This window comes from Leptodactylus fuscus, chromosome 5, assembly GCF_031893055.1.
Source record: "Leptodactylus fuscus isolate aLepFus1 chromosome 5, aLepFus1.hap2, whole genome shotgun sequence".
Taxonomy (NCBI): Eukaryota; Metazoa; Chordata; class Amphibia; order Anura; family Leptodactylidae; genus Leptodactylus; species Leptodactylus fuscus.
In genome coordinates, this window is record NC_134269.1 from 105,574,992 (window position 1) to 105,599,597 (window position 24,606).

Here is a 24,606-nt window from a genome sequence, read left to right on the forward strand (position 1 = left end):
CGGTGAAGAATGCCCCCCAGTACTAGTCTATGGATGAGCACTGTCAGGAGAGGGGGGGGCATGCCTTATCTCTCAGTGTCATGGCTGGGCAGTAAGAAACACCCCCTCACAGTATAGCGCTACACACAGTACTGTCAGAGGGGCAATCGCAGCTAGACTGTCAGAAACACCCTTCTGATGGTGAAGAGCTATCGGTAATTGCACCGATATCTCTTCTCCTGGGGCACATAATGGGAAAGCTGACAGTGCGCTGAATTCATCGCACTGTCAGCTTTCTAGCAATAAATAAAACCGCGTTTGCCTGAGGACGTTAGAAAGGCATGGCCTATTAGAATGCCTTTTTGTTTTCACATTATCTACATAAAGCACTGTACTATATGCAAAATATTATACAAGTGATTTAGACTATTATATATTAAAGCGCCCTAGTGGGAGTAAAAATAGTGTGTAAAATCCAAGAAATGGCTTGCTCATTAAGGCCTAAGACATTTGGGGGAGTTACTGTACCTCCTAAAACATTACACAAGTCCAAGTGGACTCTCACTTATTATATCCTTGTGACACACTGTTTGATTATTTTTTTCCAGTTTATAAGGTGGAAGAAATTGTACCATCGGTACATTGCAAAAGATGAGAAGAGTGTATTGGAAATTAAAGATCTTCTTGAGAAGAATGGGATAACTGCAGACAACCCACTCTGTATACTGAATCTAGTAAAGTAAGAAAACTATTAATATTTTGTCTTTTTTTAAAACTACAGCACACAACATGACAAATATAGCAGTTGGCTGTTGCTATCAATTCCATTGACCGTGAACGCAGTAGCACCACTCATGTTTGACCACGCCTCCTTTTAAACCCCTCCTACTTGCTGTCCTAAAGTAATGAGAAAAGGGTGGCTTTGGAACCCCCATTCTAGTGATCAGTGAGGGTCCCCTCCCTCCAGCATTTAGGCATTTATCACATATAGTCATAGTATCTTCCTCCAGACAAGACGCTGATTTACCTTTTATACTCCCATGTTCCATTGTCAGTAGCTCTATAACGGCTGCTGCCAGTGGTGGATGATTTTTTTTTTTTTTTTTGTCGACAACCCATTCATTCCATCCCTGGCCCATTCCCACATAAATTTCATGTTAATGCAGAAATCAATGGGAATGCTGCAGAAACGAACCTATTAAAATATGACATGGAACGGATGGCAAAGGCTGAAATAGAGGCCTCTATTATCGACGTGACACATAGCATATTTAATTCTGGATATTTTATAGTTTCCAATTACAGAATTATTACCAAATCTGACTGGTCAAGGCTTTAATCTAATAGGTCATGCATGCTACAATAGAGGTAATGCACTAGTTAATTGTAACCTTCTGACATTTACTGCCACATCTAAACAATTGCTGTAATTTTTGCTGTTATATCAGGCTAGTTGTCTTTTATACTATGTCACTTTGTGTTGGCATCCCTATAATATATACTTTTATGTATCTAGCTTTGTTTTTATTTTTGTATTTTTTGGTTTTCCCTACTGACTAATGTTTGAATACCGTGCAGGTACTTCACTACTTTCTCAGCACATTTCGCCAACTCACAAACTATTTTGGACTGTCTAAAGAGCCATCATTTATATGACGTTGCTGAAAAATGTGTAATCCAGAGACTTCCAGAGCTGATGTGTAACAATGAGGTAGGTATATATTCTTATTATTTGTGAAGATGACCTTAAATTATAGGTTCAGTCTTGTGGTATCAAACTACTGGACCACTGTACATTGTGGCACTGTAGTTAACTTCTCATGTGAAGGCTTTAAGTGGTTATCCAAGTGTTTGTAAGAAAAAAAGCTGCCTGGCACCCCTGCAGCCTGTACGTGGCCTCAGAGGCTGTGTGCCGTACTGCTTGCATGGACCAGAAGAGGACTGCCAGAGGAACTGCAGTGGACACTGGATTGTTGGGGGATTAAAGAGGTGAGTACTGGTTGTGGGTTTTTTTTTTCTTCAGATACTTGGAAAACTGCTTTATCTGCATGGTGACCGCCTATTAAGTGCAAAACAAGTGTTCTAAGAGACCTATCTGCATATTTACACTCCTAAGTCCATATTTATAGGCGAGAGGTTATCAATAATATATTGTAGGAGTAAATTTCTCATCAGTGTCTAATAATCTATATTTGTTCTGATTATTAAAGTATACATATAGCATTAAAATACAAACAAAGTTAAAACTTTGAACCTATGATAGCCCAGAACTGCATTCACAATTCTGCAGGCTTCAGACCTGAACTTTCTCATCAAATCTATCAGGTCCAGCACCTACACTGAACTCAGTCTTTTGTTTGGCTTTGTATTGTCATCTTCTGAGCAGTGTAGGAGAAATAGGCTTTTGCTAGACTACAATATTTCATATGCTGTTTTGTCATTGGATATTATCAGTCACTGCTAATACTGTAGAATAATTTAACTTAATGCCTTTCTACTTTTTCTGTTTTGCAGACTGTGAATGCGTGGGCAGTCATGGCAGTAATGGTTCTTCTATCAAAAAAAGTAGATGATGTCCAGAGGCTACTGAGATGCCTGCAACAGTTCAGATCACCTCTAAGGCTTAGTGAAGTCATAGAAGCTTTATACTGTTTGGCAACTCTTATCTTTGCAATGAGAGAACACAAGATTCTCATCAGTAATAGGTAAAAAAAAATCAGATCTAAAATAAGTCACACAGCCGTAATGGCTTTACTTGAATGACTTCATAACGTGTAACACAGATCAGTGGTGGAAGCTGTTTTATCTCTGTGTTCTCAGATGGCTGGCCCTCTGTTTCTGTAGTTACCCTTCTCTTCACTAATACTTGACTGGTATAGAAGATTGGTGCAGATGTTATCACATATACAGTATTATAAAACCATGACTTGGATCCCCACTGATCACAAGAATGAAGAGTCCCATATACCCACCTTTTGAATAAAATGACAATTGTGTTTGTGTAATGCCATGTTTGTACTCAGCTTCTCTTTTGCCGTCGCATAGAGATGAGTGGAGTAGCAGTACCCCTATGCTAACATTGCTGCAATTTACATGGGCGATCCCTGTCCTTGTGATTGATGGGATACCCCTAGCATCTTCCTGTGGACGGGGAATAAGTGTTGTTCATGCAATACCCGTCTAAGTAGGAACTTTCATGCACATGAATTGGCATTTAGTTAATTTTTTGCTTCTCCTCTGTTTATGTTTTAACAGAATCCATTACAACATATTTTATTGCCTATATCTTCTGGAAAACAGCGGTTCACAGCAAAAAAGGCCATCCTATGATAATACTAGGTATGTACTGGAATATTCTACATACATGCAAATAATAATTGTATTTGTGTCTGATAATTTATTAACTGCCTGGTGAAATTCAAGGATTTAAAGGGAACCTGTCAAATGACTTTTCCACTATAAACTCTCCCCATCATGTTAAGGATGATGTGATTCCTTTTTCATTGCTGTCTCTGTAATCTTTCTTTTGCAGTAAAGTGAAGTTATAAATGTTTGAAAGCATAAAAAGGAAATAAACCCTAGTAGTCACGGTGGGCGGGGAACAGCCTTAACCTAGTCCTGCTATCTCCTTGCATATCATGCTTTCTGGGTGTGATTGACATCACCTTCACAGTCCTCTCACTCCCTGACATCACAAGGGAGATGTCAATAATGTCCAGGAGGGCGTTATTAGCAAGCGGAAGGCTAACTAGGCTGAATCTGTTCCCCGCCCAGCCTGACTACTTAGGGTAATTTGCATAATGCTTTTTATGCTTTCAAACATTCCTACACATGATGGGTCGAGTTTATGGTGGGAAAACAACCCGACAGGTTCATTTTTAATTTGCACTTGAATTATGAAGAGGAAATAAATATGAATCGATATATCGCAGTACAGTATACTCATGTTAATAGATTATGATTCTTGCATTAACCAGTTTAGAAACTACACTCCTCAAGGAATTTCTAAGGGTCATTTTGACCTCAGTGTCATACATGTGGATGTAACCTGCTGTTTGGGCACATAGCAGGGTTCCAAAGTTATATTTCCAGGTAAAAAAAATAAAGGGCCAAATGTAGGTTTTTCTAAAATCAAGAAGCAAAACAATAAAAAAAAAAAATAAATAAATAAAAAATAAAAATCAGCTTTCTAGTTAAGTGTCACAATCTGGGCCTGAGCTTGGTCTGCTCTTTCTGCTCCAATGTTTTCTTCTGGCTGAATTTCCCGTTGCACGTGATTGCTAAGTCCAATCAGTAGCCTCAGCAAAGAACACAGGACTGCGGCTGGGACTTTCCCTGGAAGAAAACACCAGAGCAACAGGACTGAACCATGCTAGAAACACCATAGCACCGGGGACAGATGAGTATAAGGTTTTTTTTTGTTTGTTTGTTTTTTTTTTTACCTTATAAAAAAATGGTTATCCTGGACAACCCCTTTAATTTTTAGAAAGAATCTTATGTGCTCAAAATGATCACTTATTACATTTTATTATTACATCCTTGATAAATTTCTTAAGGGGTGTAATTTCCAAAATGGTGTCTGAAGAGAAATTCTAGCAAAATCTGCCTTCCCAAAGTCTAATGGCACTCATCCCCTTTCTACGCCCTGCAATTTGGCCAAACAGCAGTTTTCGTTGTATTTTAAAGAAATAATGTTCCAAATTTTAGGGTGCTTTTTTCACCTATTTCCCTTTGTGAAAATGAAAAAATTTGGGTAAAAAAGGAACGATTTATTGGTAAAAATGTATATTTCATAGTCATTGCTGATTCCATTTAAAAGATTTTTCCACCCTGACATCTACGACCCCCTTTGATTAGTTGTTCTAAGCAGCTTGTAGACAGAATGGAGCAGGTAGCAAAAGCTTTGTTTTTGTGTAGTACCAGGTTACTGAAGATCAGCTCCTTTGACTTGAATAGGAGCTAAGCTGAAGAGACTTGGTTAAGCCAGCAGTACAGGGCTACTATGGAGGAATTCAACACTTGGTACCTGGTTGTCATCAATCTTTTCCTTTTAATGGTTTTAGTTTAAAATGTATATTTTATTTTTACAACAACTTGTTTATTGGTATTTACAATTAGAAATGATTTAATACAGATGAAATTTCCATAATGTGTTTTGCAATGTTAATTTGTAATTCTAGACAAAAGGCGACCATCAACCTAACAAATGAGCAGCAGCAAATAATAAACCACGATATTCAAGAAGGACAAGTTGTGAAAATCATGGCTTTCGCAGGTAGGAAAATGGTGCAATGAGATGTTTACAATAAAAAAAAAACATCCATGTATTTGTACAGTGTAAAAAAAAATACTTATGTGAAATATCTGAATATAAATATGTATGAATATGAAGTTCGAACTTAGCATATGACAATATTCCTTTGCAGTTTCCTGTGGACTTAGGTTATTTTTTTTCACTGTCTTTTGGTTTATATCAGAGATACCTTGCTGTTATACCAATACTTATTTTCTTAAATAGAACTCCTTAGTAGAGATGAGCGAGTACTGTTCGGATCAGCCGATCCGAACAGCACGCTCCATAGAAATGAATGGACGTACCTGGTACTTCCGCTTTGACGGCGGCCGGCCGCTTAACCCCCCGCGTGCCGGCTACGTCCATTCATTTCTATGCGAGCGTGCTGTTCGGATCGGCTGATCCGAACAGTACTCGCTCATCTCTACTCCTTAGTAATAAAGAAATAGAGAGCACTACAGACCTTTTATTCTTGCAAGTCCCAGTGGCCAACCCCAACCTGATCACACATGATTGTGATCATTGTGGAAAGCCCTTCTAAATGATGGTAAAGGGGTTGGACAGCCCAAAAGGTATTCTGAAATTTATTATTTTATTTATTATTTTTCCACAATATTGTTAATATTTTAGCTATCAGCGCATATATCACGCTGAGTGGTGAGGAACGCCCCCCAAGTACTAGTCTATGGACAAGTACTGTCGGTAAGGAATGCCCTTCTGACAGTATAGCACTACGGACAGTACTGTCAGGAGGTGCGCTCCTCACAGACTGTCACAAACACCCTTCTGACAGTGAAGAGCTATCAGTAACGGCACCGATATCTCTGCTACCGGGGCACATAACAGGAAACCTAACAGTGTGCTGAATTCAGCTGAATGTTGGCTTCCTAGAGGTATATAAAACCGCATGTGCCTTAGGACATGAAAGGTTCTCTAAATAAAAGGAACGGATGCCAGCCATGCTGCTAAGCAGTTATACTTTTCAGTGTATAGGCACATTTGTCTCTGCTGCTATGCGGACTCCTGTTACATTGCTTATTAGTATTGTGTATATATTTTGTGTAGGTACTGGAAAAACCTCAACACTTATTAAATATGCAGAGAAAAGACCTCACCTACGTTTTCTGTATGTTACATTCAACAAATCCATTGCAAATCATGCTAACCAGCTTTTCCCCAAGAATGTGGTTTGCAAAACTTTCCACTCGTTGGCTTACCAAAACACAGGAAAATTGTAAGTATTTTACAAGCTATTGCTGTTATGGCTACTTTATCCAAGACCATTGCATATCTTATGATACCGAGAATTTGAAAAACAGACAGCGCAGAGCGCTAATAGTGTAATACAGTAAGGTTAAGAATGAATATGACGGATAGCTAGCAATTAGCTGCTCATCTCTTAAGGTTGTGGTAAGTGGATGCACACTTGAGAAAGGTTTTTACCCAAAATGCGTTGTGTGTTACACCTATTTGGAACAAAGATTTATTCAAGTTGGACCAGCGCTCTATCGCTTAATTTTTTTGTAATCTTCTGTATTGCATATCTTAGGCTACAGTCACATCTGTCTAAAAGTCCAACTGAAATTAGAGATAAAAATTCCTACAAGCCCAACGTTTTTTGTACAGAGATGTCACAAAGTAAACAATGTACATATCTAATGTATGTACACATATCATATGTAATGTACACACTCGTGGGGTTATTAAATAGAGATGAGCGAACACTGTTCGGATCAGCCAATCCGAACAGCACGCTCCCATAGAAATGAATGGAAGCACCTGTGACGCTGACTTTGCTGGCGACCGGCCGGCGTCACAGGTGCTTCCATTCATTTCTATGGGAGCGTGCTGTTCGGATCGGCTGATCCGAACAGTGTTCGCTCATTTCTATTATTAAATTATTAACGTCATGTGCCTCACATCATAATAGTAACTACCCTATGTACCTCACAGAAATAACCCTGACATACCCAGTGAGAAGTGCATAAACATCCTAAAATAAAGCAAAAGGATTTACTAAATTAATAACCCCATTTACCTACCATTAGTTGTGTGGCATATGCGGTGAATGATGTAAGAAAAATGGAAGTATCAATTTTTTTTTTTTAACACCATATACCTTGCGTTAGTAACCCCTTACCTTTTAAAATAACCATGTCCAATACAGTGCATGTTAGAGATGGAGAAGACTGCAGACAATTTGGGTACATGTCGCTGGTAGTCAGTCCTTGGGTGCTATACTACACTGTGCCATCTCATCTCTCTCCATTACTCCAGTCTCCCTCGCTGAACTGTTATTCCACTGCTGGCAGTGGTTAGTTAGAGGCGCTGAGGAGCTTACCAACTGCTGCAGCAGAGTAGGAACTTGTATTCCTTGCTGTAGGAGTCTGTAAAACTGGTTCTGTGAACTTCTAGTTGAGTACCCCATGTATAGAAAATGGAAGGTACACTGTAAGTGCAAAAAAAAATTTGCTTAAATTAATTACAAATCTTAACATTTTTGTATGGGTTATTTTTTTTTTTAGGTATGAGCAAAGGAAGAAGCTGAACCTCTTCAAACTCACTTCATATACAGTGAACTTTGTCCTTCCGGAAGGGGAAGCTGGTTTTGTCAGAGCCAAACTTGTAGTTAAAACATTGGAGAATTTTTTTGCTTCTGCTGATGAAACAATTGAAAGAGAGCATGTTCCTATATGGAGTAAAAATAACCGTGGAGAAAGGCAAATGGTGTCTCCATTGGAACAACAGGTACCTGTTTTTTTTTTTTGCTTGTAGAGATTCCTGGACTACCAATAAATTCAGTGGGGAAAATAAACAGCTATAAATATTCCAGAATCCTGGTGCATGCTTTACACCTAATTTATGTGTGAGCAGGGCTGCTGGACTCACCAGTTCCGTGGCATAAATGATGCCTGAATTTTATGCCAACTATGACTTGACATAGATTTTAGTTCTGCCGCTCTGCCCTGCTTGAGAATATGCCTGTTATATGGAGAGGTGTGTCTTTGCGGTTACAGCGTATGTAGATTGCCTTTTTTTTCTGTATCGTATGTATAAAAAATGTACTCATTACTTTTATTTGTAGGGCCTTGGGCTACCACCCCAAAGTTTGTTTACTTGTCCTAAACCTTTCTCCTTCTAAATTGTATGAACTCGAATCTGAATTGAGTAGGTGGTCCCCAAATTACACCCAAATTATCAGTTAAAATCTTAGAATTCTGTTTTCTCTGCTACACAGGATCGGTCCTCAGTATGTTGCATCCACTGCTGGGTTCCAGAAACTGCTAGTGTATGTGGAGCTTGTTTAGCATCGCTCCTATTCAAGTGATAGGTTTGGAAGACGGGGAGTCAAAAACGCAACAAGCGGCAGGAAGGGCTTCTTGGGCATGTGAACCATGAAAAACAGCACCGTCGTGTTAATAACTCCTTAGGCTGCATTTCATTCTATCTTATTTGCACTCGCACAACCTAGCCCAGGCTCGGCCATGTATCTCTCAGATCTGTGCAGCATGTGTTTTTTTTTTTTTTTTTTGGGGGGGGGGGAGTTTTAACTGGCCCATTCACCTCAATGAGTGTACAAGACCTGTGAAAATACACCCAATAGTCACCCAGATAGTCCAATTGGTGAAAAATAATAGAGCATGCTCTGTTTTTTTCATGGATCATGGGCACCACGTGGCTGATGAAGTTGGTCTTGTGAATAGGTTATATTCACATACCATATATACTCAAGTATAAGCCGACCCGAATATAAGCAGAGACCCCTAATTTTACCACAAAAAATTGGGAAAACTTATTGACTCGAGTGTAAGCCGAGGGGGGGGGAAATCCACCATTGCAGATAAAAAGTCTGGTCATGTGAATTGCAGCTTAGTAACTCCATGGGGATCATAGTAATAGCAGTTAACCCCATCATGTCCCTCACATTAACCCCCTGTGTGCCTCACATAAGAGTTACTGATATGTGGGACATATGGAGGTAATTAGGTATCTTCATAATTAAGGTCCTTTATTAGTACCCCCATGTGTTTCACATATTAGTAACCCTTATATGGGCACACAGGGGTTAATATGAGGGACATGATGAGGTTAACTGTTATTAATGTGAGGCCCATGGAGTTACTGAAACTAAATTAATAATCCCAAATGCCTGACATTAATAGGCAGAGTAACTAAAGGAAGGTCCCTGTGTGTGTCACTTTACTGTAGCTTCCTCTCCTCTATACAACAGACATCTTCCATAGGACACAATGAATCCTGGCCACTCATCTGCAGGGTAGACGCTAAATCCTCGTGTGCTAAAGGACCTCTGATGATGTCATGACCATGTGATCGGACTCTGGTGTGGGTGGAGCTACTAGGATTTAGACTCAACCTTATCTACAGATGTTACATACCGGTGGCTACAGGACCTTTGATGACATCACAGTCACATGACCTCATGACAAGCCAATCACAGAGCAGTAGCACTAAAGGACCTCCCCCTTCCAGGTCCTTCCAGTTTTCTGTGCTCCGTGGACCCTGATTCGTGTATAAGCCGAGGAGAGCTTTTTCTGTGTGAAAAATGTGCTGAAAAAGTCGGCTTATACTCGAGTATATACGATAACTGTTTCCATTACTAAGTCAAGAAAAATGGACAAATAAGTTCATCACTGCTGTATCTGTTTTTTGCTAGCCAAGTTTCATTCACTTTGCATCTGTTATTAATGAACAGTGAAAAAAGAACTGGGTTAATTAATTTTTTTTTTTTTTAAATTGAATAACCTAACACGTTTTTTGTTAAAAACAGACCCATTCATGTCTATTGGGTCCATTGTGTCTGCTATTGTATAGGGAGGGGTTTGATGAACATTTTGTAATATATTTTATTAACCTGTACTTTCTTTTACCAAAAAACAAGTTGTAATGTCCCTCCTGACCCTCTATTGCCAGTATATACAAATAGTGGCATATCTAGTTTTATACTACCTAGAAAACTGTTTCTGGCCGATGCCCCATGTTGGGGAATAAGAAACGTCGTGAGAGCAGCATAACATCTAGTAAAACAAGATGCAAATGTATCATAAATAATGTGCAGGGCAGAAAAAGACAACAAAAAGGCAAAATAAATGTGCACGTATTATATGCAATTGTGATAAATGGGATGACAGGAATTCCCCAACCCCTATTTAAACTTTGGTCACACTTGGGTGATTACAGACAGTACGTTTATTCTTGTTTGTATCTTCTTCCTACTGATATTAAATGCTTCTTATGTATTAACTTTTACTTATATAGTAATTTGTTGTTCGCTACAATGTGCTTCTTTTCTTTTTTTCGATGAAAATTGTTCTTGTTTCTCTCGACATGTCATGAGCTACTTTTGTCGCTATTGCTGATATTTTGTTACATGGTTATATCATTCAATAAATACCTTTGCCTAAACATATTTTATACTCATTTCGTGTGTAAAAATTCACAAGGAGCCCAAAACTTCTTAGTGAATTACACGAGGAAGGAAAGGTCTGTAGCACAACTCTACTGTGGGGAATGTAGCTCGGTAGAAGTGGTGGTGCGTTTTAAACAGTCAAGACAGGGATACAAAAATGTGCAGCAATCAGGTTTATTTACAAAAAAACTGGAAAAATAAATAAAACCTTCACTTCAGGCACAAATAAGCAAATTATAATACAGCCTTAACTTCAGGCAAAAATAAACAAATTCCTGCTCATCCAAACAACTAACTGAACAGAAGTTATAACCTAATTTACTACCAGACACACAAAAAAACACAAGCACAAATTGGTCTCACCAGACTCAGGGTTACAGGACAGACCCAGTCACTTCCTCTCCTCCCAGGATCTGCCCTGAAGTGCAGGCTCAGCAGGTTTTTATGGCCCAATACCAAGCCTATGACCCGCACCTGGGGCTGAAGCCTACTCCAGACCCGCACTGGACCACACATAAGGTATCCAGGGGTGATATAGCGTCATACAAGCACTTTGCCTTTCACCTTCTCACTCTACATAAAAAAGTTTAAATGTTAAAATTCTTGTATTGAAAATCAATCTGTATATTTGTGTTCTTCTTGTAGTGCTACTTCTACACTCTCTATGGTTCATTTTATAAATTTCTCTCCTTTCTTCATAGTTTGCTGTGAGAGAAGCATACAAGATATGGACAAAAATGCAAAGCCTTGAAGAAACTCGGGAGCAGGCTTATAAAATGACACATGATGGTGAGAAGTTAATCTTGTCTTTTATTCATAAAGGTTAAGGTATGGTATTGGGTTGCAAAGCATCAGGTAAACGGGCGAACCCTAATAACTGAATTTAATTACACTTTTATCATTTCAATATCAAAAAGGAGTCCTCATTAGAGTCAGATTGATAGTTTATACACCTGAAATGAAGTAGTACTGTGAGAATCTAAAGATTATCATTGTTCTATGCCAAAACAATACTGTGAATCAGGGAATGACTTATAAAATTGCCATCTGAACTGTTTATAAAAGAAATCCAAGGTAATCTGATAGACAAGCAACCCATAAAAAGCAAGATTGATGTTTTTAATGCTTAAGATTTTGAGAAGGTATGTAGTTATGTAGCTTTTGCTATGAATTCGTTATCTTGTTTCTCTCGTTTTACAGGCTATCTTAAGCTTTGGCAGCTCCGCAAACCAGATCTTTCTTCTTATGATGCTATATTTGTAGATGAAGCTCAAGATTGCACGCCTTGTGAGTAGAATACTGTCAAAAGATACACAAATGTATTCATTGTTATCCTAGCTTGGACACTACTGTCATGATCATCTGATGTGTTTATGACACATCAAAAGTCTATGGTTTGCAGCATTTCAAGATGGAATATTTGGAGAAATGAACAGCAAAATGATTTTGTGTAAATTTACGTTTTTGTTTTTTTTTCCCCCAGCCATTATGGAGGTTGTCCTTTCCCAAAAATGTGGGAAAATATTTGTTGGAGATCCTCATCAGCAGATCTATACATTTCGTGGTGCTGTAAATGCTCTTTGTGAGGTGCCTCACAGTCACATCTTCTATCTTACACAGGTGAATATAGCTGTATACTCCATGCATAACCTTTATGATTGTATGACCAAAAATGAACTATTTTTAAACCAAGTTTTTATGTTAAACATATTTTTTAAAGAATTTTTGAATTTATTTTACATTTTCTGTAGTAGCAACAAGGTGGCTCAGAGGTTACCACTGCAGCCTTGCAATGCTGGAGTCTTGGGTTCGAATCCCACCAGGAACAACATCTGCAAGGAGTTTGTATGTTCTCCCCGAGTTTGCGTGGATTTCCTCCCATTCTAAAGACATACTTAAATGAAAAAAAAAGTACATTGTGATCCCTATATGGGGCTCACAATCTACTTTTAAAAGAAAAAAAAAATTCTGTGTCACTATTTATAGTCAAGAATAGAGCTATATGCTGCAATTGTCACTCTGGACATTCATTCTCACCCTGGATTTTCATTGCAACAGTCTCATCATTTACATTACAGACAAAACAGACAGGCTCATAACATGATTTTTCTGTCTGCATTTTTAGGGTAAGTTCACACAGGGTTTTTTGGATTGGATTTTGACACGGGAGTGGAGGGAGTGTCGCGCCACAGACGCCCACGGCTGATACAGCCATGGAATCCGTTGCAACATAGGGCAGCTTGCTTCTTGATTCCGCAAGCGGAAAAAAACTATTGTGGAAAAAGGAAGTGAACGGCTCCCATTGAAGTCAATGGGAGGCGTTTTTTTAGGCTGATTCCGCGTCAAAATCCGGTCCAAAAAACTCCGTGTGAACTTACCCTTAAAGTGGAATGGGGAACGGAATCCCCAAGCGGAGATGAGGCGCAGGTGTGAACCTACTCTAAATATGTCCTAAAAATACTAGCACTAATCGCGCTAATAAGGTCAGCACTATCCAAAAACATATTATTAATAACAAGGCAATGAACACTTGTGTAAAAAGCATGAGGCACTGTGGTTTAACACCATCTATTGTATTTGATAGTGGCTTGTACCTATCCAAAGATCAGAATGTAGTCTACACGTTTATTCCAATTTGTATTCTAGAGTTTCCGATTTGGTGCTGAAATAGCTTACGTTGGTGCTACCATACTTGATGCTTGTAAGAAGATACGACACAAAGCTTTAGTTGGAGGTAACCAAGAAGGTGAGAAGTCAGAAATGTTGCCACTGTTATTTTTAAGCTTTACAAATAACTTTGCTCCAGTATATTGTGCATACAAGCTGTGTTAAGTCTTTGACCAACAGACAAACAATTTTGTTCATGCTAAATGGCAAAGCTCTTGTATCTGTGTCTTGTATTTGAAACTAGTGCTAAATGTGTCATTTACCAAATGCTAGAAGAGACCAATGGACCCTATTGACTTATATGTTAGTCCATTAGGTTCCATTCATTGTCTGTCATTTTGATGGGAAAAACAGTCCTACATGCAGTGCAGCGCCTCCCAATCATATGATAAAGTGTGTAAAAAAGATTCCTTGCAGTTTTGAACATAGCCTGAAGGTTGTATTACACAGCCAGATGTCGGCCCTCAAGTGCCAATCAAGACAAAATTTCTATTATATTTTATTTATGTGTGTGCATATTTTTCATATAGAGATATATATAGATATCTACTAGCCTCTTCCCACGACTTTGTCTGCCGGTTTCTGGCGTCAATGATCCGCTTATATTCAGCAAATTGCTGCCATCAATGTTTTGCCTGCTCTGGAATTTCGGCAGCTCTCAAGCTGTCCTGCTGCTGAACTTGTGCTGCTGATCTAAAATAAATTTCTCTCTGTGTGCCATGGTATTCTTTATGTATATTTTGTTTTTGTTCAGTAGCGATAACAAATTTCTCAACACTGTGCACTGTGTTAGTGCACATTACACAGTGGCTTCCTTGGAGAGGTGCTAGCAAATATGTTCAGTTGCATCAAAATATACACAGTGTAGCATTGTATGTCACCTATTTGGGCCTCTGCTCTGATTTCCACACCATTGTTCTCGGAAAACTCCATTTAAACTTGGACTGGCTCACTGATGAAGACGTGGTGAGCCCCAACTCACCTAGCACAGTACGCTCACCGTTTATCATACAGACACTCATCGTACAGTATATACTATAGACACATTGGGCTACTGAATGACATCCAGGTACAGAGTTAAGGGGATATTGTCACTCCTTAGGGAGAGACCACCATATAGGTGTGTGGAGACTTATTAAGCCTTTAGCACTCCACTTCGCAAGGGACCATGGGAAAAATTTGCAAATCTGTCTTCCATGATGTAATTAGGAAGTCAGCTGCTGCCTCAGTGTTGCAAACCAATAGAGGGCGCTCACTGGAATGTGCAAGCCTGTCTTCCCTGATGTAGTTAGGAAGACAGAATTCCAGTGAAATAACCCAATAAAGGCTGCTCCCTTTAGCATCATGCTTGACCTTCCAAGTACATCGAAACGGCCATGCTCGATTGAGAAGACTGTACCTGGTAATAATCCCAGCATCATTGCAAAACAAAGGCCTCTTGGAAGGTCGAGCATAATGCTAAAGGGAGCCTTTATTGGGTTATTGAGCGCGCTCTATTGGTTTGCAACACTGAGGTAGCAGCTGACTTCCTAATTACATCATGGAAGACAGATGATCCCATGATCCCTTGCGAAGTGGAGTGCTAAAGACTTAATAAGTTTCCACACACCTAAATGGTGGTCTCTCCCTAAGGAGTGACAATATCCCCTTAATCCCTGTCTAAGCCTCTCACCTCAACCAGGTTATAGTCCTCTCTACATCGAGCTGATGAGATGCAAGTACATCGAAACGGCCGTCCTCGATTGAGAGACTATACCTGGTAATAATCCTAGCATCATTGCAAAACAAAGGCCTCGGAAAGTCGAGCATGATGTTAAAGGGAGCAGCCTTTATTGGGTTATTTCACTGGAATTCTGTCTTCCTAACTACATCAGGGAAGACAGGCTTGCACATTCCAGTGAGCGCCCTCTATTGGTTTGCAACACTGAGGCAGCAGCTGACTTCCTAATTACATCATGGAAGACAGATTTGCATATCCAGGTACAGACTCAGGCCATGCTGTATCCTTCCTCCCTGGGCCCCATTTTTGTAATCACACTCCAGCACCCCAATAACCAACCATCTTGTAGCATTTTGCTGCTTCCTGAGGTCTGCATCTGTATGGACACACATGCCTGGTTCGCAGAGCTAAGAGGCCCCAGTTGAAAGTTGAAGGCAAGAGTCAAACAGCAGATTACTGACAAGGCCCAGGACAAGCGGAGGAAAAGGCTAGGTAGCAAGCTACTGAACAAAATTGTGAGTAACATTTTAGGAATTTGAGAACAAATATCGGGTAATATTTGCATATAGATGTATAGAGGTTCCCCAGAATGAGTTTTACTGGTGGGCATTATACACCCCAGTCTGACACTGCCCTCCCTCTACACAGAGCAGACTAGACTATGCCCCATACCACTGCAGTTTGTTTCCAAATCTACATCCACATAAATATTTTATCAGTGATACTTTTATTTTCTATATCTAGATGTTGCTAGATTTAGATATTTTGTACTCCAAAGTACATGCTTGTGTTATGTTTCACCATTCTAAACAAAGGCTCCTATGTTTTTTTTGCATTGCAGGTACAGTTCGAGAGCATCTCCAATCTAAGGTTGCCATCCTATCTAGAAGCAATGCATGCGTGTTTGACCACGCTGTCAGTGTTACAGATAGAGAAAATCCCCCATTGATTCACATTATAGGGGTGAGCATTGAGATACATTTACTATGTTTTACAGTTTGATGTCAATACTGCCTGACTTTTTTATCCGTTACTGTGTATAAATTTGACAAACTAGAAAACTACCTTACCCACTGCTCTGTACAAGGTGAGCAATTCTGTTAGGGATGTATCTATTGATACTCTTATCTGTATGGATACCTTTACATTTCTGTGGGATTCTGAGATCAAGTCTCCCAGCATATCCTTATTGTACCGTTTTTATATAGAAGATGCTCTGGTGACTTGTATTGCTGGAAGTATTATATAGAATCCAAGTAACTCTTGAGACCAGGTCTGAAAGGGCCATATTTGAGCAAGAATTTTTAATGTGAATGTAGTGGTTTAATGTCCCTAAGTCTTTTTGTGGGTTGTTTTTTTTAACTTTAAATAGGAATAAACTGTAAACAAAATAAAAATTCTAATTAAATATTATTTATGCCTCAAATGGGTATTCCCATCTTCAAGGATCAGATTCAGATTTGCAGCTGAAGCTACCTGAAGTGTTTTAACCAACACATTGCTTTATCCAACTTCCTCAGTTTGACAGATCTACATTTCTTCATTTCCTCATTGTTTACAGCCTAGGTTACAGTCCTGCTCACATAACGGGATGGTGACTCCTAGCTGTCTATATTCTCTTTTCTTCTACTCCCACTGCATATAGCTTTCAGTTTTGTCAGTTTTTGTCAAATTGGAAATAATTGCTGTTTTCTATCAGGTTCTCTGTTGTGTTTTTATAACAATTTTTTTCTAATAGGTGTAAATTCAAGCCGTATTTTTGGATTATTCTGTTTCTTATATAATCTTCTGTTTTAGAGGTAGTGGGGTGATGTCCAGGGCATTCACTTCAGGGAAAAAATTAAGTGGCTTATAGTTTACATTTCTTTTTCAGGGACCAGAAAACTTTGGACTGAGCAAAATACTTGACATTTGGGTATTACTTCAGTCAGAGTCTGACAGACTGAGACGTAAGTTTTCTTATCTGTATGTTTTCAAACTATAAGGGAGTCTGTCACCAGGGTGAACCAGCAACACAGTTAAAGAGTGATTCAAGCTCACCTGAATATAACGCCCTTTTAAAATTGAAAATTTGTGCCTCCAGTACACAATATGCAAATGAGCCGTATACCCCACACTGCTCTACTATGCTGGTAGGAACACAGAGCCAGGTGAGATTTCAGCATAACTCCCTGACCCTGTCACTCAAGAATGAGGGGAGGTATTCAGCCGGTGTTTATCTTTTGATCGGCCGCCTCAAGCAGCGGGGGAGAACCGGCATCTCAGTCTACCTGCAGCACCACAATGGTGCATTTCCGATCACATGTTCATTAATAAAAGACGCGTCGTATACCAGCTAAAGTCCATCTTTTCATTTTGTGTACTTAGTTTCTGGACACCCTTTATAACAAGACAGTCACAGATGTCTCATGTCTCAGAAAGGTTCTTTAAGACCAGGGACACACTGTGAAATATCAGTGGTTTAGCCATCACAAATCTGCTAGTAGAATTCGTAGCAGTTAACAATTGCAGAAATTTTGATGTGATTTAAGCAAATCTTGTTCATATGCTATATTATAACCCAATTCGCAACACATCAGCTATCGCTGCATGTTATACCTGTGGATTTCAACCTTTGGATTGTAATGCAGGATTATGATATTGATGACCTATCATTAAGATCAACCACCACCAATCTGACATTAATGAACTAATAACCCCCCTGATCAGTTGTGTATGAAGAGACTACAGCATTTAGACAGCCTCTTCACTGCTTATTAGATACAGCACAGTACAATATATTGCAGCTGTGCTTCTTATTGCAGTTCAGCCCCATTGACACGAACAGGACTGAGCTGCAAACAGACAACATGAACGTGATATCACTGGCCTGTGACGTGGAAGCATTGCTCACCGAAACACTGCTGCCACTTCATACAGATTAAGCAGGGGAGGTGTTAGGTGTTGGGGCCCCCCTTTGGTAAAATAGTGATGACCTATCCTAATAATTCTTGTCATGAAACAATATCACACTATTGCATTGTCTTTTTATAATAATTCCCCCTCTCCTAAATGGGGAAGGTACCTGTATAGTACATTTCAGCACCAAAGCTAGGGTGTGATAGAAACCTGTGCACTTTTTATTATGTTTGTACCCAGGTTTATGTACAACTCAGATATTTATGTGTGAATGTCTAATTCATGATCGTATAACAGGTCATAGCTGGTTTTGTAAAAAGGGGAATATATATTCCATACATGTTCCATTAAACTTTTCCTTTCCCATGAATCCAATTCTGCCTTTAACGTGAAGCGGCTGTCTAGGATAACCATTTTTTATATCCTGCCAAGGAAGGTCCTTGGCAGGATATAAAAGAAGTCCCTGCCACATATGACCACTCAGGCCAATCAGTGGCCTAAGGAAAGGACACGGGATGTCACATTTTTTTTCACCTTCCCCCATAAAAAAGCCTTATAGAACTTTATAGCACAGCTATTTATTTATTTTAGAGTCCTATATAAAGAGCCCTTTGTGACAGAAATTTCTCAGATTAATATTTATATAACATCAAACCCTTTCCAGTGATAAATCTATAATTATACTGAATCTGTATTGGATGACATACAGTAACAATTCCATATTGACTGGTTTCAGTGTTGTAGCTATAAAACAATATATTCTGATTTGTTTTACTACAGATTATAGCCACCAAGGTTAGGATGGTAGTATCTAGAAGCAGCAGATGTCTATACAGGATACATACAATGCATTTATGCAGTCATTATGTTTTCTTTCTCTTGCCAATAGAAAGATTATATATTAAAGACAGATTCATTGCGACATGGCAAAAGAAAGGGTTTGCAGCATTAAAAGCTTATGCAGTAAGTGCTGAAGACCGAGAGTTGGAAGCCAAAATTTCTGTTGTTGAAAAATACAATCGCAGAATACCAGAGTTGGTAAAGAAAATCGAAATGTGTCATACACCTCATACCGCAAATGCAGGTAAGGGCCTTGGACCCTGGATAGTAGAATTTGTTTACTGATATGCAGTGTAATATATGCCATAATTGTTTTTATTATTTTTTTTAAACTGTAATTTTTATGTAGATTTTTTTATCAGAAAAAAATATATGCTATAATTCATTTTAATGCTCTGGACACATCTGCATTGTGGTTTTTGTACATAACAGAAGCCACATAGCAGTGTTTGATCTATCATATGATGCCCTACTGACTTCATTGACTTACTGTAGCATGGAATGAAACCCTACTGTATCAGAAATGATATAGATAACACCACCAGTACTGTGGGAAAACAGATGAATTTAACTTTGTTGATGTTGGGTCCCAGGTTATCAAATGTTTTATTGGATGGAAAATTAGTATATGAAAGAACCTTAACAAATAAAAGAACATTCAACTTATTTATGGCATATATTATGGAAATACCATATTTTTTTATTGTTATGGATCCCACACTTATCCCAAGTCTGACATGACAACCTCCTTGTTCCACATGGAAAAGGCGCTAATCTAAAAAAAAAATTCAGATTATATTTTAGGAACTGTACATAAAGCTAAAGGAATGGAATTTGACACTGTGGAAGTTACAGATGATTTTGTGAAACTTCCCTGCGCAAGACACAATTTAGAAAGGCTTCCGATTCCATTTGGTGAGTAGCAATCCCTCCACTAGACCCATTAAATGTCAACATCTTTGCCACTTGTTATGTGGTACTTTTTTTTACTCAGCCCTGAGTATTTGAGGTATGAAATGGGTTTGTTCCCCAAAACAGTATTCAAAAACCTCATTTCTATATTGTGTTGTGCCCGTTGGATAAAGAACATCTTTTACAACATGTCTAGCTCTTTACTTCATTTATTAGGCTCTGCTCCACTGATTCTGACACATTTGGAATTATTTCTGTAGCCCCCACCATTCCTGAACATTTATTGCTGTTAGTTTTGGTGCCTGATATGTTATGATGGTTGTTTACTGTGAGGCGGCAGGAGCAGGCAAAGGGTGTGATTCTGAGCTCTGACACTGGCTGTCTCTGATTGGAGCTCTGAGTCACACCCCCTGCCTGACACCACCCTTCTGACATTACAGAGTTTAAATAGCACAGCAGGCACCAAAACTAACTGTGCTGGTTGATGTGAAATGGTGGAGGCTAGAGAAAAAAATTCCAACTAGATGGAATCAGTGGAATGGTGCCTATTAACCTTTCTAAGAACTTGAACTGGTGGAGGTAGTAAAAAAGGTCCTCTAAAACTAAAATGTTAAGTTTTAGTAAAAAGGTTACTGGAAGAAAAAAAAAAAAAAATTCTGCATGTTTAACACTAAAGCCATTCAGGAACACTACAGAAAAACTCTATTACACTAAGTTTACATCCGAAACCTTATGCACTTAAAAAGCCTATACTATAGACTGTAATGGGGTGTCCCGGGTTTCCGTCCGGTTTCATTGAAGGGAAAACTCCTGAAATGATCCTGAACCTAAAATAGCAACCAACAAGGAACAGAACAAACATATCACACACTTTAGATGTAGTGTCCTTTTAAAAGTGCTTACACTAGTATATCTTTATTTCTAGATCCACTAAAATGCTTACAGTTCGAGGGAACATAAGTATTACCTTTTCACCCTATTTTTTTTCTAATTCTGAATATTGGAAATTGCCAATGAGAGGATATAGTATAAACAAAAGGTAAGTATATCCAGCAACGAAGGAGAATCCAATGATGGATAAAACTTAGCTTTTATTAATGTATAATACAGTCCATAAAAAACATTGTGAGATACTGTGTGTGAGTAAAAAGGTATTAATCACAAAAACATACCCAAATGAAAAAACGGACCAAGATTGCTTTTTTTCACGTGATTGACATATGCCTTAGTTCTTGTTGATTATCTCTTTACGAGACCCTTTGTGTAGTACTATCATGCGACCATGTTACTATGCTTACTTACCGTATGATGCCTGAGTTACATATTTTGGTTATTGCGGTTACCTGCGTAGTGTAGTACTATTATGTCACCATGTTACTATGGTTACTTACCGTGCGATGTCAGAGTTACATATTCTTGTTATTGTGGTTACCTGCGTTTTTGATGTGATATCTTATCACATCACCATGTCGCTGTGCCATGTCATCACATCATCATTCACGTTACCATTTACACTGAGATAGTCACGGTAAAGCTTGTTTATGTGGTTTATTTATATTCTTGCCTTTATTGTACACTAGCAGTACCCGCGACTTAGTCCACCTGTAGCGCCGTGCAGGCTTCTTACTTTGCCTTGTGTCCACAGCGGCTCCCTTTTCCTCATCTCATCCCTGGCGCCTGCCAACCCCTTTTTTTCCTACCCACTCCCTCATGTGCTCGCTTCTTACTCCTACCCCGTGCCCCTTTTCCGCCACCACGGGACAGCAGGCCAAACCGGCGTTCCAGACTGCGGCGCAGGCGACCCCCTGTCCGGCAGAGCACTGCGGTCCTGTGGTAAGCCCACACAGGCGGGGCAGCATACGCACTTCTCGCTGCCCCAGAGTACGGGCGCTGGTTCAGGACGCTCTGGACCTCTGAGAGCTGCCATGTTCTTGTGGACGCCGGCTGATAGCTCCGCCCACATAGAGAAGCGGCACCCATCCAGGTGATCTGCTGATGGGGCTGGGATGACGTCATCCCAGGTCCTACAGCGTCCCAGGTCCTTCAGCAAATTCAAAAGTGAAAAGCACCGGTCACGGGAGTGAATTGCGGTGGTGTACGGGAATTCCATGTAGCCTATCGTTCAATCCGGGACCCAAGGTATGTATGTGTGCAATTTCAGCCAAATCCGTTCGCCCGTCTAGGTGTCATTGCGTCCCCTTTTCAACCCCCCTTCCCCCCCGATCCCTTTGCACGCAACCCCGGCCTCGGCCTCCTCCCCTGCGTGGTGTTAGGAGCTAGGCCCGAGAGCGCAATAGGGAGTTTGTGGCTTGCTATGCTAAAAAGTGTGTGGGATTGCAGAGCTGCTGGTATGAGTTGTGGTTTTGTGAGGGTCCTGGCAAAAACCTATGTCTGCGATTGTGACGAAAAGTAGCCTATCGTTCAATCCTGCCTAGGAACTATGTGTTTGTTGAAAATTTGAGCCAAATCGGTTGAGCGGTTTTTGCGTGATTGAGGAACAAACATCTAAACATCTAAATATCCAAACATCCAAACACACATACTTTCACATTTATAATATTAGTAGGATGGTGGGTTATATTATGTGACGTTTTCTTATTTGTATTACATCTACTTCCCTAAGATATGTCACGTGACTATCACATGATCGCATCCCCACAGTCACTTCCCTTTTCTCTTGTAGTAAAGCCTCGCTCCTCTTAATGCAGGAACCTTATATGCCTCCTTTTGGTAACATCGCATATTTCCCTATGGAATTATTTAGTACTAGCATCTTTGTTCCTCTTGTGTTGAAATTTTCTCCTCCAAGGTATGTTTTCACATCCAGTGAGTTGTTAATTATATTAAATATGTGAAATATGAAGGTTATGCAATATTTATTTAATACTTGCCTTATGAATTTATAAATTGTCTTTATATTGTTGCAGATGTTTTACAATGTAGAAAAATAATTTTGAATCATGATTATTATTGTATCGGACTCAACATCACTGGCAATTGTATATGTTTTGTTTTTATCAGCTGTGTGCATGCCATTATGTATATGTGACCCATAGGTGTGAATTACTTAGTCCCAATTCCACATTTTGCTGGCAGGGTATTTATCCTGCGTGCTTTCCACCAGTATTATCGCTATGACTAAGAGTTGAAGTACTCAAAATGCGTCAGCGGTTAGCCATGCGTATGTTGGTCCGTTTTTTCATTTGGGGATGTTTTTGTGATTAATACCTTTTTACTCACACACAGTATCTCGCAATGTTTTTTATGGACTGTATTATACATTAATAAAAGCTAAGTTTTATCTATCATTGGATTCTCCTTGGTTGCTGGATATACTTACCTTTTGTTTATACTACGTATTCACCCTCATCCGGGAGGCATTGTCCGTGCATCAAGAGATCCCGTATTATGCTATGTATTTGTTGTTTGCTTTGCACACCACTTTTCTTCTACAATGAGAGGATATACCTGTGTATTACATAGAATATGTCTGTATGCAGTTTTATTATTGCTTATGTTAATTAACTTTTACTCTTTTTCCTGGCAAGCATACCTTGGTTAGAAAGAGAGAGATTTATTTATTTTTATAGTGTCAGATACTTGTATTTCTATCATTTCCTTTGCTCTTTTCTTCCAGTTGTTTCAGCTGAAGATGAGTGGAATTTGCTCTATGTGGCGGTAACTCGTGCCAAGAAACACCTCACAATAACAAAGTCTATAGAGAATATCTTATCTCTAGCTGGGGTAAGTATATGAATATTGAAATCTCTTTCTTAAAGGGAACCTTCACATTAATTTGGGACACTTATGCACTGATGGTTTAGTGTCACAAATACTGCAATTGCCCAAGAGATTTGTCTCAATTTTATTTTATTTATTTTCTATTTTGGAGACTAGTTTGCAATTCCATAAAATATAAGGTTCACTTCTCAGCAATTTGATGCCAGTCTGCGAGGTACAGAACCAAGTTAGGCAGTGCTGTGCTAAGCTTTTTTCTGATCTGATCTACACCATTTCCGTAGCTCTACACTTAAGGAAAAAGTGTAGCTAAATATGAAGCTCTCATTCACGTATATGGGAGTTGCAGAAACAGTTTAGAGTAACGTTTTTTAGCAGTACTGCTTTTCTGTTTCCTGTCCAGCGATGAGTTATTCTCATCTTGGCAGCAATTTGCCAAGATGGTTTTTAACATTGTCCTGTAACACCGTGTTTGTTATATACCATTATAAAGCCGTTCCGATGCTGAATTCAGTGCACTATTTTGTGTGTAGCTTCTATCATTGCAGAGATATAGGTGGCATTAGTTATATCACTGCACTGTACTGTCAGAGAGACAGTCTTTATAGCCCAGTATCATCCCTGTGTATTCTGATGCATTTCTAAAAACTATCACAAGTTCCCAAGTAAAAAAAAAAACTGTAGAGGGCTCAAAAGAAAGTAAAAGAAAAAAAAAATGAATACAAAATTGCTTTCATTGATTATTATTTTGTGGACCATTGTAATAATATTGATACAGAGTTAAAATATAATCTATACCACATAGTGAAATACTCTCTGTTCCCTTGTGCAGCCCTTGCTTGGGTTTATTTTACTTACTTTTCCTTGTATCACTGTTATTTACATGCATTGAATGGGGAGGGGAGAGAGAGCTTGCAAACAAAACATAACAGCAGCATGTAACCTCAGATGTGGGAGTGATTTATTACCCCTCATTTCATTGCAGGGGAGAGTGGAGAAGGTGGGGTACACAGAGAGTGAGAGAGAACTTGCTGGTTGCAAATTTTTATACATCTCCCTTTGCATTGTGTTATGCAGAGGACAATACATCATGTTTTCAAATATGAAAATTGAAATAGACCTTTATTTTCC

At 39.1% G+C, this 24,606-nt stretch overlaps 1 protein-coding gene across 2 annotated transcripts in view; it reads left to right on the forward strand.

The window, feature by feature from the left end:
• Positions 1-24,606, forward strand: part of FBH1 (F-box DNA helicase 1) — a 36,027-nt gene that overhangs the window by 8,989 nt on the left and 2,432 nt on the right. For both annotated transcript variants that reach the window (XM_075273938.1, XM_075273937.1), the window contains exons 4-19: positions 588-718; positions 1,558-1,690; positions 2,494-2,684; positions 3,235-3,318; positions 5,160-5,254; positions 6,338-6,506; positions 7,798-8,020; positions 11,402-11,489; positions 11,901-11,987; positions 12,184-12,320; positions 13,347-13,446; positions 15,929-16,050; positions 16,961-17,036; positions 18,875-19,069; positions 19,618-19,740; positions 23,375-23,481. In XM_075273938.1, coding sequence (XP_075130039.1) covers positions 588-718; positions 1,558-1,690; positions 2,494-2,684; positions 3,235-3,318; positions 5,160-5,254; positions 6,338-6,506; positions 7,798-8,020; positions 11,402-11,489; positions 11,901-11,987; positions 12,184-12,320; positions 13,347-13,446; positions 15,929-16,050; positions 16,961-17,036; positions 18,875-19,069; positions 19,618-19,740; positions 23,375-23,481 — 2,061 coding nt within the window. The remainder of the gene's footprint in view (positions 1-587; positions 719-1,557; positions 1,691-2,493; positions 2,685-3,234; positions 3,319-5,159; positions 5,255-6,337; positions 6,507-7,797; positions 8,021-11,401; positions 11,490-11,900; positions 11,988-12,183; positions 12,321-13,346; positions 13,447-15,928; positions 16,051-16,960; positions 17,037-18,874; positions 19,070-19,617; positions 19,741-23,374; positions 23,482-24,606) is intronic.